Below are 14,521 nucleotides of genomic sequence, written 5' to 3'. Positions count from 1 at the left end.
CGGGGCAGCGGTGAGCGTGGTGGCCGCGGCCCGGGCGGGCGGGGTGGGCCCGCCTGGAGCCGCCCTCGCCGGCCCGGAGCGCGGAGCAGCCAATGGAGGCCGAGGCGCCGCGCGGGGATTGGAGCGCGCGCGGGGCGGGCCGGCGGGGCCGGGCGAGGGGAGGAGGCGAGGCGGGCGCTGTCAGCGCGGTTATAAGGGAGGGAAAAGTTCCCTGCGCTGGGAGCCGGGCAGGCGCACGCTCGTACGGCGGCCGCAGCGGCAGGGCGGGGCCGCGGAGGAGCCGGTGGCGGCGGAGGACGCCCCTGGGGCCGCGACTCGCTCCCCTCGGGGACTCTGTCGGACCTCGTAGAGGTACCAGGGGCCGAGGGCTTTCGCACGCAGCCATGGGCGGCGTCGGGGAGCCCGGGCGGGGGCACGCGCAGCCGGGGGCGCCGCTGCCCACCTTCCGCTGGGAGCAGATCCGCCAGCACAACCTGCCGGGCGACAAGTGGCTGGTCATCGAGCGTCGCGTCTACGACATCAGCCGCTGGGCACAGCGGCACCCGGGGGGCAGCCGCCTCATTGGCCACCACGGCGCTGAGGACGCCACGGTAAGGAAGCCCACCGCTGGCCGGGTGAAGCCTGGCGCTGGCCGGGGCCTGGTCGTGGGCACTGGGACCCTCTCTACTTGCGGGGTCTGGCATCCTTTCTACTCTTCGCTGACCTTTGATCTCCTGGTCCGGGACCAGGATTGGGATGGACAAGCCAGGGCCTGATGTGGAGTAAGGAGGCCACGTCCCTGCATGGAGAACCTCCCCTCAGGGCCTTGGGGCAGGCCTGGGCAGGGCAGGGGAGGGTCTGTGCAGGAGTAAGGGGCTCTCAGAGGTGGGTGTGTCCTGGCCAACGAGCCCTCCGTGTGCCCTGAGCTTCTCCTCTCAGTTCTGGGTCCCCCAGGCCAGGTTCCTTTTGCTGAGTGCCAGGGGTAGGGTGGGGTCTGCCCCCCCCCCCCCCGCTGGAGACTGGCAGGGATGTGCCACCAGAGCCTGGGGGCTGGGCAGCAAGGCTTGGGCAGGGCCCAGAGGTCTGTGGCTTTCCCAAGAGCCGCTGTAAACTGCTCTGAGGGGCAGTGACTCACCTCTCCTGGGCTGGCAGCTGCACGTGGGAGAACTTTGCCAGCCAGGCTGGGTGGGCCTCCTCGGGAAGCATGGTCACCCCAGGAATAGGCTGGCCCTGGGGGACCCCAACTTCCCCTTCCCAGCCCATGTCTAGACATGTCTTGCCAAGGAGGGACGTGGCCTGGTCCACTGGGACTGTCTGGCCGGAGTCCAGTGGTCGAGCAGGCTGTTGTGAGGAGACTCCTTTCTCATCGGCCCCTTCCTGGAGTCCAGCAGTCCCCCAGCCGGAGACAAGGTGTTGAGGCCATGATGCTCTGCCTTGCCCGTCTAACATTCTAGGTTGGCTGCCTGGGTGTCAGGAATCTTCAAGATGTCAGGAGATGAATCCCTAACTGGCAGAACTTTAAGCAGCAGAAGAAATTGGGTTCTGTCCCAGGAGCTCAGTGTCCCTGTTTACCAGGGCTGCTGGCTTGGACAATCTCCATGGACTCTTTAAGGGAAAAGGTCTCTCTTCCCCACTTCCACCCTAAGAAGCTGAGGGTTTAGAGTCAGAAGCCTCCTGAAAGTCTAGAACCTGACAGAAAGCCTTGCCCGTGGGCCAGGTGGTGGCCATGGAGTTGAAGATGACTGGGGGCCAAGTGTGTGACCACGCACAAGCCTGTACGCGTGTGAGCCCTGTACGCATTTGCGTGCGTGGTCGTGCATGTGTGCATTTCTGCTGGGGCATGGGGGGGGTGAGGTGCCACGGCCCTGGCCACCCCTCAAGGCCACCCCAACCTTGGAGCTGAGGGGAAGGATGACGCAGGGCATTTCTCAATCACTTGTTCCAGCTTGGTGCCCAGGCTGGTGCTGGGGGCCTCCCACATGGCAACCCCATCATACCATTAGCGCTCGACCCCAAGACCGCCGTCTGACAGGTTTCGCGTTGGTTCATCGCCAATAAGGTCTCTTTCTCATTGCTAAAAAGCAGTCTGCTCCCTGGGGCTGGGTCCTGGCTCTGCCGCTGGAGACTCAGAGTGACCTTGAATCAGGTGTTACTCCTCTGAGCCTCAGTTTCTTCATCTGTAAAGTGGGGAGAGCTGGGCCAGACAGTGAGCCAGCTGCGGGCAGGACCGTGCCTTCTCAACTTTGTGGCCCCAGGGCTGCCACGTAGTCTCTCCTGCTTGGTGCGTGTGGCTGGCTGGTGAGCGTGAGTGGGCCCTGCCAAGCACAGAGGGCGGTGGACCAGCCACGCCGTAGCCGCCCCTGGGCTGGGTGGCCTTGTCCGGTTCTAGCCATGGCTTTAATGGGAAGGAGTGGCATTGGGGCCATCTTAGCTTCCTCAGGGCTCCAAACATGGGTCCGGAGTTGCCAGCAATACCTGGGCTATTCAGGCCAAAGGGGTTCTGAAGTGGCTGGGGATGGGGAACCCTAACGTTTGTCTCTGATGGGCCCACAGCACAGATGACAGATGCACCCAGCCCAGTGCTATGTGTGGCGGAGTCCGGGCCCCAGGCACCCCATCCCAGGCCCGAGGGCACAGGTAGGGGTGGGGCAGCTGTCATGCTAGGGCTGTGTTCCCCCAGCCACCTCTCTCTAGCCCCAGCCGCCCATCAGCTGTTCTCATGTCCAGGCAACAGAAACCTTCCTGCCGGGAAATTCCCAGAGTTCCTGTGCCATGAAGTCAGCCTGTGGCCATCCTGGGATACAAAGCTGGGTACCCTGGGGAGAGTGCTCTGGGCCCTGAGCCAGGTTTGCCGAAGAGTCAGAGGCGCCTGAGACTAGCAGAGCCAGCCGGGGAGGGTCGGGGCCTGGCTGCTGCCGGTCGGAATATACCGGGGCTGGGCATTGAGTACCTACTACGTGCCGGACTCCAAATTCTGCACTTGATTTATGGATACTCTGTTTTAGTCCTCAGGGTACCCCTCTGAGGCAGGTACTATTAGTGATTTTCGCACTTTACAGATGGGAAAACTGAGGCTCAAAAAGGGAAAGTGACTTGAAATTAAGTGGCGGGGGTCTGAGATGTGAATCCGTAGCCCGTCCTCTTGCTGTCCTGTGACGTACCTGTTTTTTTTCCATCCATTCATTCATTCTTCACTTACTGAATCATGAAACCCATCAGCAGATATTCAGTGAGCATATCGTATCCACCAAACTCTGTTCTAATCTCTGAAGATACAGCCCCGAGCAAAACATCGCAAGGACGAAGTTCCTTAGCAGAGGGTCGAGCTGGAGCAGAGGCTCAGAGGTGGGAAGGTACTCAAGGAACCGCAAGGATATCAGCAGGGCTGGAGTAGAGCAGTGGGGAGAAGGGCAGGCAGCGAGGTCCAGAAGTAACAGGAGCTGGTTCCCGCTGGGCTTCTGTGTCCCTGGAAGCAGGACTTTGGTTTTATTCTAAGGGGATCTTGGAGGGCAGAGCAGGGAAGCCAGGGCAATCTGAGATACATTTAAGGGGATCCCTACTGTGGAGCGGAAGGCAGAGCCCTCCAGAAGGGCAGGAGGCTAAGGGAAGAGATGGTGGGGGACCTGCCTTCTCCCAGGTAAGGTCCCTCAGAAGAGGTGGCCATTCACCTGGGCTCCTAAGGGCAGGCATGGCCAGGGCAGAAGGAGGGAGCTGCTGGGGGCCCAGGGGCACCGGGAGGGGCGGTATTAGGAGTTAGCTTCCAGGGGTGTTCGGACAGCAAGCCACTGAAGGCAGGTATGAGAGTTGGCCCATTTTGCAGGTGAGGAGACAGGCTGACTGTGGGTGACATGAAAGGACCTTCTTGGGGCCCTCAAGGGGCAGGGCTTTGGTCCTTGGGCTTGGAGGGTGGGGTCTGTGCCTGGGTCGGAGCTGGGGGAGGTGGGGCAGATGGCGGCTCTGGCGGGCGGGGGCCTTGGTGGGGGCTGGCCAGGAACGCGCAGGACCCCGCTCCAACCCCCCCCCCACTGCTCCCGCCCCCCAGGCTGGCTGCCTGGAAAGCCCTGCCGCCTGACACTCCCCATGGAGTGTGACTTCCCTAGGCTCCGTAGGTGGTTTCTGCAGGGTCCCCACCCACTCAGGCTCCTGCCCAGGGTAGTTGCAGCGCCCAGCTCCTGCCCTGGGGGAGTGCTGGGCAGGAACACAGTGCAGACGCAGGGACGCTAGTGGCCCGGGCGCCCTGGCAGCCCTCTGCTCTTCTCCCCGAGGGCACGCAAGCGTTGTGGTTTCCCACGCCCAGGGAGCTAGAGAGTGGTGGTGGCAGAGGGCCTGGCCCCTTTGGGGTGCCTGACGCTTGTGAAGCCAAGGGTGCTGGGTGGAGCCCTCAGGCGGGTGCGGGCCTGGCACTAGGGGCACCGGGAGCAGCTTTCTGGGAGGGTCTCTCACTGCGCTGGGTGGGCCTGCACGGTGGGAGTTGGACGTGCTGTGTTCAGAGCTGTGTGCCCTTTGGCCTCCGTGTCCTCGTGTCCTCGTTTGTAAAATGGGGACCCTGATAGTACTTCCCCGCTGGCTCCGAGGAGGAGTGCTGGGGGTGGGGGATGGGAGGAGCACGCGTGCTGGACATGAGGGCCTCCTTTATCTTCCCACCTGGGAGAGGAAGGGACGGAGGGGTTCCTGGGGTATCCCCTGAGGCTTCCCCCCCCCCCGTCCCCCATCATTACAACCCACTTCTGCCTCCTCAACAGAGGCTTAAGGAGGCTGCAAGGACAGACCCAGACCCCCTGAGCCCCCGGCAGCCCTGCTCCATTCCCTTCCTGATCTGGAACATTCCTGATTCTTTGGGGAGTGAACAGGAATGCTCGCCTGTCCCCACTGTGTCCCTGTTCCCCAGCTTCAGGCTGGCTGGGACTTGACTGGCAGGGTACACTCCCCTCTCCTACCCCACACCCGCAGGTCCGCCCTTGGAGGCCGCTAAATCCCAGCGGACTCAGGAGAAGGGCGCGTAGGGCCAGTGGGGGGGGAGCGGGGGGGCTCGGCCAGAGCTGGACGTCAGGCCCTTTGAAGTGCACTTTTCCTTGCGCTGACTCCGTCCTCCCTGCAGCCCCGTGAGATGGGCAGCAGCGGTTTCTGCAGCACTGATGAGGAAATACAAAGTGGAAGGGTGTGAGATCTTGTCTGGGGCTCTGCAGCTCGGCTCACCACGGCGGGCTGCTCAGAGGCCATCCCCCCAGCAGGCTGGCGCGGAGGCCCCCATGCCCGCCCGGTAGCTGGCTGCTACTTGGGGCTCACGAGGGGCTGTGGGGCAGGGCAGGAGCCCCTCCAGGGGCCAAGGCAGGGCTAGGAGGGCCATGGACATCACAGATCTACTTGGGTTCAAATCCCAGCTCTGATGTGACGAACTCTGACATGGGCAGGTGTCCCTACCACTCTGAGCCTCCGTGCCAGTAAAATGGTTCTTACCCCGGCCTTGTGGGCTGTGGACAGTTGGCTCTTGTCCATGTGTTCACACCTGCTATCCAGCCCCTGCTGTGCCAGGCTCTGGTGACAGCCCTGTGGACGGAGCCTGTCACTGCCACCAGCAGCTTCTGTGAGGGCCACCAGTGGTCTCACGCAGCTCTGTTCCAGGACCGCGGGAGAGACCTGCAGGGCCACCCTTGGTGCGTTAGGTGGGGGACGGTCGTAGGACGTTTCCGGGTGCACCAGGGGTGGGTGAGGGTGGGGTCCCCAGAAACTCAGGCAGTGCAGCTCAAGAAACACCAGGACCACCCTCCTGTCCCCCGCAGTCCAGCCTCCAAGCAGCCCGGTCCTTGGCTTTGTGGGATGGTGGCCAGCTTCGTGGTGAGGGCCACTCTCCACCCCACTGCCCTGCACCTGCTGCCCACGAGACCCGCTGGCTCCTCTCTGGCCCAGGAGTGGCCTCCCTGGGGCTAGTGCCACGTGGCCCCAAGCACGGTTTTCCGGTCAGACTGGATTCTGATCCCATCTCCATCAGATGGAGCTGCGTGACCTTTGCAAGTGGCTTAACCTCTCTGAGTCTTCTGCCCACAGCCCCTGGGCCCAGAGGGGATCTGGTCACATGGCCCCGCCAAGTGTTCCAGCAGAAGCTGTTTGCTGGGGCATCAGGTTTTGGTCTGAGGCCAGCGACGCACCTTATTGGTAGTGAGAGCATGAGAACAGGCTGGGGGCGCCGGGGCGGCTCAGTTCATTGGGCGTCCGCCTCTTGGCTTCGGCTCAGGTCATGATCTCATGGTTGTGGGATTGAGCCCTGCATCGGGCTCCCAGCTCAGTGCGGAGTCGGCTTCAGATTCTTTCTCCTCTGCTTGCTCACGCTTGCTCTGTCTCTGTCTGTTTCTCTCTCTCCTTCTCTCAAATACATAAATCTTAAAAAAAAGAAAAAAGGAAGAACGGCTCAGTGGTGTCCCCCTGCTTTCCCAGGACCTGCCACAGCGTGCCCGGAGCTTTCAGCCGGAGCCTTGTCTGTGAGCTGTGGGATTTTCTCACCGGCCCTTCGGGGGCTCACACCTCCCCTTGTCACGCCAGTGGATAGACGTGGCTGGAAGTCCCTCGGGTGGCCCTCTCCCTCAGGGCATCCCCAGGCCTGGCCTGGGTGAGTCAGGGCCCAGGGAGAGTCCAGGAGGCGGGCCTGCTCCAGAGTGTGGCCCCGGAGCGTCTGGGGGTCTGCTGGGCGCCAGGGTGACCCCGGGACACACAGAGCATGGGGGGAGGGGGAGAAGAAGGGCTGGAAGAGCAGGGAAGAAATCCTGGGGCCGGAGCCATGTGCTGCCAGGGGACTTTCAGAGGAAGTAAGAGGGAGTCAGTCAGTGCTCGTCAGCCTTCGAAAGGAAGGAAATTCTGCCACCTGCTACACGATGAAGCTTGAGGACGTGATGCTGGGTGACAGGTTTGTCACAGAAAGACGAATATGTTCGATTCCTCTTATCAGAGGTGCCTAGAGTAGTCGAATTCATAGAGATGGCAGAGTGGTGGCTGCTGGGGGCTGGGGGCAGTCAGTGTTTGATGGGGGCAGAGGTGAAAATTTGCGGGGCGGACGGTGGCTATGGTCGCCCGGCTGTGTGAACGCACTTGAGGCCACTTAACTATATACTTAACAATGGTTAACAGCGTAAAGTAAGAGAACAGAAAGGTTAGTGCTCCCAGTCCAGAGCGAGAAAGGCGCTGGTGTCTTGCCCTCTTCTGCCTGGTCCCAGCAGGAGGACAGACTTCGCTCAAGGTCACAGTGAGTGGGGTCAGCCGAACCCCAGAGCTGTCTTCCCTCCCAGTTCCCCAGGAGGCCCGGGCCAGGCAGCTTCCTGTGGGGCCGGCCTCCCTCCACATCCTCTCTCCCAAGTCTCCTCCTGGAGAGGCGGAGATCTGCACTACACAGCCCTGTCCCCTCTTAGAAGCTCAGGGACGGGCCCCAAGTCACCTTCCCCAGCGCCTAGGGTATTCCAGAAGCTGCACCTTCCCAGCCCCCCCCTTCTCTCCCAGTCTCTCGGCTGTCCCAGGCCAGCAAGAGAGCAGACAACAGGAAAAGGGACCCCTTGGGTGGGTCCCACAGGTGTGGCCTCTAAGGGGGGGCTGGAGGGGCCCGAAGTGCCTCCTCCCCACAGGACCACGTGGGATGTACAGTAGCAAGTACAGGGGCCCAGCTGTCCGTTTGGACGTCCCCCAGAAAGGGGAAGGCTTGCGAGCAAGAGAACAATAGGAGGCCCCGTTCTCAGCCTTCTTCAAAGCTGTTTCCTTTGGCCGCCAGCAGGCCCCTTCCCCAGGCCCACGGGGACAGCACGGCTCCCCCCAGTCACTGCTCCTTCCTGTCCTGCAGGCAGCTGGGTGGCGAGGGCTGGTTCCTTCAGAGAGAGCCTCTGAAAGCTCAGGGATAAAGATCCGGTGAAGAGCTGGGAGCAAGCCCGTCGCCGCAGGACTCACTCCGCGAGACTAAGGAACCCCGTTGTACCGTTGCAGTTTGGCTAACCTTTCAGATCTGCCCGGGGCCGCCTTCCTCACTGGTCCCGGTCCCTGGCGCTTTGTTGCTTTGTCGGTCTGGCCCTCCAACCCCCCGTTGCATTGCACCCCCACCCTCACCCCCACCCCCAGCTGTTACAGAGAATCACGGGAACGTGCAGTATTTATTTCATTTGCTTTTTTTTTTTTAAGTGATATTTTCCACTTCTGCTTTAAAAATCAAATGAGCTTTACTGTTTGAGTATCTTCCTTGCAAACCTAAGAACTCAGTCTGTGTGGCCATTGCCTGATTCTTGGAGAAGGGCCCCCTGCGCTGGGGCAAGCAGCTGGGGCCCAGCAGGTGCTGCGCTTCCAACAGGGCTCCCAGGGCCTGGGGGGCACCGGGCCGGGCCAGTGGGCAGGGCGGACCTGTTTGGCCCTGTTGATGTGACTGCTGAACAACCAGCTGATTCTCCATCCATCAGTGCCCCTCCCTTCCATCAGCGGTCCTCTCGCCTTGTCTCCATCTGCCATCTGTCTGTCCTCCTGACTGTCGGCTCTCCCCAGGATGCCTTCCGCGCCTTCCACCAGGACCTCAATTTCGTGCGCAAGTTCCTGCAGCCCCTGCTGATCGGAGAGCTGGCCCCCGAGGAGCCCAGCCACGATGGACCCCAGGACGTGAGTGGGGGCCCTGGTGGAGGCCAAGCCCCCAGTGGGGGGGTGTGTGGAAGGGGTGGGGGCGATCGCCAGCAGCAACTCCATCCACATTCTCCCCAGGGGCCCCTCCCCGGGGCCAAGGCTGGGTTTGCCATCCCTTCCTGGGCAGGTAGCTGAAGGTGGAGCTGGAGGGACGCCTGCAGGAGCTGGGGGCCCCAAGGCTGGCTGGGCCCGCATTTGCTGTGTTTCCTGCTCTGGGCCCAGGATCCCCATCTACACTGAGGGTTTGGACGCACTGGGCTCTAAGGGTTTTCCCCGCCCTGGCTTTCTTGGCTTCTCATGCGCCCCACACCTTTTGTGGGGCGAGCCTTTGCCACCAGCCGGCTCCCCAGCTCAGACCCCAGGACGGTGCTCTCACCCCTCTGTCCCTCCGGCTGCACCCCCGGGGCCTGGCACTGGGACAGGGCTCCCGGGGACCACCGGGCCCTCGCTTCTGTAGCCGACCAGCCCTTCCACCGCGGCAGGCCCAGCTGGTCGAGGACTTCCGAGCCCTGCGCCAGGCGGCTGAGGACATGGAGCTGTTTGAGGCCAAGCCTGCCTTCTTCGCTCTCCTGCTGGGCCACATCCTGGCCATGGAGGTGCTCGCTTGGCTTGTCATCTACCTCTTCGGCCCGGGCTGGGTGCCCAGCGCCCTTGCCGCCCTTGTCCTGGCCACCTCCCAGGTGACTCCAGCACTGCTCTGCTGCCACCGAAACTGTCCAGTAGCACGGGGCCTGGCCCACGAGGACACTCTGGATGTATTTGCTGAGTGAATGAATGAATGAATGAATGAGCCGCAGAGGCCCCACAATGCGTGTATCTGGAGGTCAAGCTGCATTTTAAACGAGCTCCTTGACAGGCTTGCAAGCCCCAGGCCTCCCGAAACTCGGTTGTCCTCATCTGTTAAAAAGAGGAAGGTGGCCCACAGGGTCTTAAAACACAGCATTAGCTGTGGGGGTGCCCTGGGAGCTGGGAGCCCCCCCAGTTCCCTCCCACCGGCTCCTGACCCTGCTTCTGTCCCTAGGCTCAGTCCTGGTGTCTGCAGCATGACCTGGGCCATACCTCGGTCTTCAGGAAGTCCCAGTGGAACCACGTGGCCCAGCAGTTTGTGATGGGGCAGCTGAAGGTGAGGGGGTGGGATGGGTGGTGGGGAGGCAGGGGCTGAGCTGGGGGTGTCTCGCCGGGTCTGCGCAAGTGTGCGGGCATGGGGTGGTGGACCGGGCCTGGCCCCAGCCCTGAGAGCCCCTCTCATCCCCTGCAGGGCTTCTCGGCCCACTGGTGGAACTTCCGTCATTTCCAGCACCATGCCAAGCCCAACATCTTCCACAAAGACCCAGATGTGACCGTGGCGCCCGTCTTCCTCCTGGGGGAGTCGTCCATTGAGGTGTGTGGGGAGCACATGGACTCTCTCGGCTGGGCCTGCCGCTCAGTGGGGGTGGGGGAGGGTGGCCCCCCGCTCTGACTCCAGGCTGAGCCCCTGCCCGAGGGGCACCCCTTCCCCGCTTGCCAGCCTGCCGGGGTGATGAACCCAATGGCTGGAACCTGGGGTTGCCTTGGCCGCCATCAGCCCCCTGACCCCACCTGGGAGGAGGCGGGCCTGGCGGGCCGCTCTCCCCAGCCCCGCTGTCCCCACAGTATGGCAAGAAGAAGCGTCGCTACCTACCCTACAACCACCAGCACCTGTACTTCTTCCTGAGTGAGTGTCCGTCCGTCCGTCCTCCCGGAGCGGGGGCCACCGCGGGGCCCGGGACGGTGCCTGCCGCCCCTGGACAACTTCCGCCACCTCCCGGGAGAGGGGCCCACTTGTTAAAACTCCCTCAGTACAGCACCTGCAGGCCTCCCCGGGCCCCGGTCACCCCAGCCCGCAGCCGGGGCTGACTCTCCCCTCGCCAGAGGCAGCCACGGCCCTGGCCCTGCCCGGAGTTTTTGGAATTCCTTCCTGCATTCACATCAGAGGGGTTCGGAGCCCTCGAGCACTGGGGCAGTCGTTGGGGTGGCCAGAGTGAGGATTTAAGGGTGGGGACGTGGGAAGCTGGCCCCGGGCCCACAGAGGCTCGGATGCCAAGGGAAGACCGTGGACTAGGCCTTGTGGGTGATGGCGGGGTCACCCGGCCGGAGGGGACCAGCCTGAGGTCCCACAGGTATTCCCGGGATAATGGCACCTCGCTCCCTAACTCCCTCGGCCTCTCCTGCTTGGCACCCCAGCCCTACTCCCCCTGAGCCCCCTCGCGCCCCCTTGCAGTCGGCCCACCGCTGCTCACCCTGGTGAACTTCGAAGTGGAGAATCTGGCCTACATGCTGGTGTGCATGCAGTGGACGGTGAGTGGGGGCTCGGCGCGGGTCTCCCCGGGAAGCCAGCTGTGGCGACGGGAGGTGGGGCACGACGGGGCAGCCCTACCCACGGATGCAAACAGGTGTGCAAGTGACGCTGTGATACACGTGTGTGCGTGTGCAAGTGTGCACGGGCATGCCGGGGGTCTCTCCCAGTCGGGGCGTCCTCCCTGGGGGTGGGGAGCCTCTGGGCTGTCTCCCAGGGAGGGATCCCCCCATGGCACCTTCCTCTCCAGAGTCAGCCCCATGAGGCTGGGAAGGCAAGGACCCTGTCCCTTTACCTTGCTGAGAAACAGGCCCGGAGAGGGGCAGGGCCCCGGCTGGGGCTCCGAGGCACAGCCCGCAGGAGAGGTGGATGATGCCGGCTCCTGTCCCGGCGGCCTCGGGGCCTCGGGGCTCCTGTCCCCTCCTCCGCAGGACCTGCTGTGGGCCGCCAGCTTCTACTCGCGCTTCCTCTTGTGCTACAGCCCCTTCTACGGCCTCCCCGGGGCTCTGCTCCTCTTTGTTGCTGTCAGGTAGGGCCAGCTTCCGACTGGCAGGGGATTGGACAGGCCACACGCAGGCAGCGGGGGCCCCTGGCCCCAGCCATGCACGCTCAGAGCCTCCACGTCCCCGTCTGCAGTGTGGGGACGGCAGGGCTGCCTCCCTGGGGGGCTGAGGAACATGAGCGGCAGGATCCCAGGGGCGGCGGGTCTGGGGCCGTCGCCTGGCTTACAGGCAGCCCCGTGGATGTCACCCTCATGAGCAGGGCTGCTCCGGGCTCCGCCGGGTTGTGGGCCCTGCTTTGCTCAGCCTCCTTAAACACCAGTGGGGGGAGGGGTTACCGCAGTCCATGGTGCAGAGGAGGAAGCCTAGGCCCAGGTCCGATCCAAGGGGGGAGCTGGACACGGGCAGTGCCTGAGCCTCCCCTCACAGGGTCCTGGAGAGCCACTGGTTCGTGTGGATCACACAGATGAACCACATCCCCAAGGAGATCGGCCACGAGAAGCACCGGGACTGGGCCAGCTCTCAGGTGGGCTGCAGGGCTGCGGCTGCTAGGGGGAATGGGGGCCGCATGCCCACCCGTCTCACCGGTGCCCCACCCGTTCCTGGCAGCTGGCAGCGACCTGCAACGTGGAGCCCTCGCTCTTCATTGACTGGTTCAGCGGGCACCTCAACTTCCAGATTGAGCACCAGTGAGTGTGGGCCCTGCAGGACCCCCGGGGGGGGGGGCGGGGAGTGAGTCCTGAGTCCCAGGGCTGACATGAGGCTAGGCTTATCCCCGGGGAGGCCTGGGAGGTGATGGCCGGGTGAGGGCTCCCTCCGGCCCGCCCTCGCCTCCGGTGCCAGCACCCGCTGTCCCCCTGTCCCTGCCAGCCTCTTCCCCACGATGCCGAGGCACAACTACCGCAAGGTGGCCCCGCTGGTGCAGGCGCTGTGTGCCAAGCACGGCCTCAGCTACGAGGTGAAGCCCTTCCTCACCGCCCTGGTGGACATAGTTGGGTAAGGGCCCCCGCGCGCAGTGGCTCTCCTGGGGCCCCTTCCCGGGCAGCTCTCTGAGCCCAAACGGGTCCCTCTCCAAGAGCTGGCGTGCGAGGCCTTTCTGATCAGCCTTTCTGTCCTCAGTCTGTGCCCTCCCTCCCTTCCCAGGGCTCTCTCACAGCGCCGGCTTTAGGGAGCACCTGTTGTGGGTCCAGACTCTGTCCTGAGGGCTCTCAGTGCGTCAGTATCTGTGAGCAGAGCAGGCTGAGGGCCCTGCCTTCCTGGAGCTGACAGCCTAGTAGGGGAGACAGAAAGCGGTTCAAATAAGTGCAGAAAATGTGGGAAGAGAAGATACGCTTTGGCAAAACAAAACCCACAAAACCTAAGAATGGGAGCGGGCGAGGGGATGGGAGTGCCAGGCAGGACTCGGATTTTAATAGGGGGGCAGGGTAGGTGGTATTCAGAAGGCGCCATGTGAGCAGAGACGGGCAAGAGGGGAGAGGGCTGGCGATGGGGACAGGTGTGAGGGTGGAGAACGTCTGGGGCAAGGGAACAGCAGTGCAAAGGCCCTGAGGCAAGAGTGTGCCGACGTGAGTGGAGGAGGGACGTGCAGGACTGGGATTCTGGAAAGACACCCTGACTGGGAATGCACCGACGGGGCTCGAGTCGAAGTAGAGTGGAGGTTCCTGCAGCTGTCCAGGCGAGGGATGGCGCCTTGGCAGTGGGAAACCGCGGTCAGATTCCGTAGCCCTACCTCTGTGCTTTGCCACATGCCGTTCCCTTCACTTGGAGGCCCTTCCTTCCCGGCCCCGGGCTCTGAGCCCCTGCCACTCGGCACGGCCCCATTAGAACCCTTGGCACTGAATTTTCCTTGCGAGTTGTGGATCCTTCTGGGCTCCTCTGCCTGTCGTCAGGCTCTTGGGGGGCAGGCTCCATGGCTTACATAGGGGTCCCAGGGTGGCATCGCCCAGCAGGAGACAAAAGAGAGAGCTGGGTGAAAGACGGACAGGCCATGCAGACTGCGGTCTGGACTGGGCCTTTGTGTTCCGTCTGCCCCCAGGCAAGGTCTAGATTCTACTCCAGTTAAGGAGAGAGTAGCTTCCTCTCCTGTTACCCTTGCGCTCCCCCACCCCCCACTGGAGCTGCCTGCCCCAGAGGAATGGGGACAAGTGCACGTACAAGTACACGTACCCTCACTGGCTTGGGGGCAGGGAGATAGTATCTTGCAGTCAACACACTCACCGCATCTCTGCCCTCTAGGTCCCTGAAGAAGTCTGGTGACGTCTGGCTGGAAGCCTACCTCCACCAGTGAGGGCAGCATCCAGGGCCCTGGCTGACACCAAGCTGGCCCAGGCCGGCCTGACACCTCCCCCTCTCCCCCCTCCCCACCTGGCCGAGGGGGCCCTGCCTACCCTTCTGGATCTGCTGTCTTCACCTCGGCCCCCTCACCTGTCTGCTTGGTGGCCCTGAGGCCATGGCTCTTGGCCAAACAGGACCAGGGCTAGGGGGATGGTGCATAAAGCCACACAGCATGGCATGTTTTCCCAGAGCAAGAATTTAGGGAAAACTCTTATTTTTATATAAAAACAAACCCAGATACATGATGGAGTAGAGTATTGAATCTGCAAGAATCTTGGGGCTGGAGTCTGCCCCAGACTTCCTGAGAGAATTCAGGCCCTGGGGCCATCGGGGTGCTGGGAGATGAAGGTGGGGACGGGGGTGGTGAATGGTGGCTTTCAGAGGTCCCCTCGGCCCTGGGTCGGGGAGCTGGCCGCTGCACCCGTCTCAGATCTCTCTGTGGGCCTGGACCCTCCCTTCCTGTTCTTTATCCAGTTGCCGCAAACCTTGGGCAGTCACCCTGGGCTCCCCTCACTTGACTCCTCTGCACAGCGGGACAGGGGCTGGTCCAGCAGACCAGGGCTCAGGGCAGAAGGCCATGTACGAGGTGTCCCCTGAGTGCAGAAAAAGGAAGTCAGTGTGGCCCGGACGTGCACTGGCCTCTTCCCGCAGCCTCCGTGGTGGGGGGGCCTCATCCCACAGCCTCTATAATGAGGGGCCTCCTAGGGCCACCTCACCGGTCCTGCACCTGGCCTCAGGCTGGTAGGGGTGCAGCTTG

The 14,521-nt window shown here is 63.1% G+C and overlaps 1 protein-coding gene across 3 annotated transcripts; it reads left to right on the top strand.

The window, feature by feature from the left end:
* The first annotated feature begins 208 nt into the window (after positions 1-208).
* Positions 209-14,009, top strand: FADS3 (fatty acid desaturase 3). 3 transcript variants are annotated; one of them, XM_044379922.3, is made up of 12 exons: positions 209-590; positions 8,485-8,595; positions 9,099-9,296; positions 9,638-9,739; positions 9,914-9,997; positions 10,249-10,309; positions 10,856-10,932; positions 11,362-11,459; positions 11,860-11,956; positions 12,040-12,119; positions 12,301-12,426; positions 13,666-14,009. In XM_044379922.3, exons 1-12 carry the CDS (start codon positions 384-386, stop codon positions 13,715-13,717), a joined length of 1,293 nt encoding a protein of 430 aa, XP_044235857.1. In that variant the 5' UTR covers positions 209-383; the 3' UTR covers positions 13,718-14,009. The 3 variants fall into 3 exon arrangements, with proteins under 3 accessions (XP_044235857.1, XP_026343589.1, XP_026343587.1); XM_026487804.4 differs by having other exon boundaries at positions 210-590; positions 9,099-9,212; positions 9,875-9,997; XM_026487802.4 differs by having other exon boundaries at positions 210-590; positions 9,875-9,997.
* Positions 14,010-14,521: the final 512 nt, after the last annotated feature.

The sequence above is a fragment of the Ursus arctos genome, unplaced genomic scaffold, assembly GCF_023065955.2.
Source record: "Ursus arctos isolate Adak ecotype North America unplaced genomic scaffold, UrsArc2.0 scaffold_23, whole genome shotgun sequence".
NCBI lineage: Eukaryota > Metazoa > Chordata > Mammalia > Carnivora > Ursidae > Ursus > Ursus arctos.
This window is presented reverse-complemented; position numbering and strand designations above follow the sequence as displayed.

What these genes read in the sequence shown, in the direction of transcription:
- FADS3 (XM_026487802.4), top strand. Translation starts at nt 384, where the DNA reads ATGGGCGGCGTCGGGGAGCCCGGGCGGGGGCACGCGCAGCCGGGGGCG. An exon ending in TTGTCCTGGCCACCTCCCAG is followed by an intron (nt 9,297 to 9,637) that starts GTGACTCCAGCA and finishes TTCTGTCCCTAG; the next exon opens with GCTCAGTCCTGGTGTCTGCA. An exon ending in GCCCTGGTGGACATAGTTGG is followed by an intron (nt 12,427 to 13,665) that starts GTAAGGGCCCCC and finishes TCTGCCCTCTAG; the next exon opens with GTCCCTGAAGAAGTCTGGTG.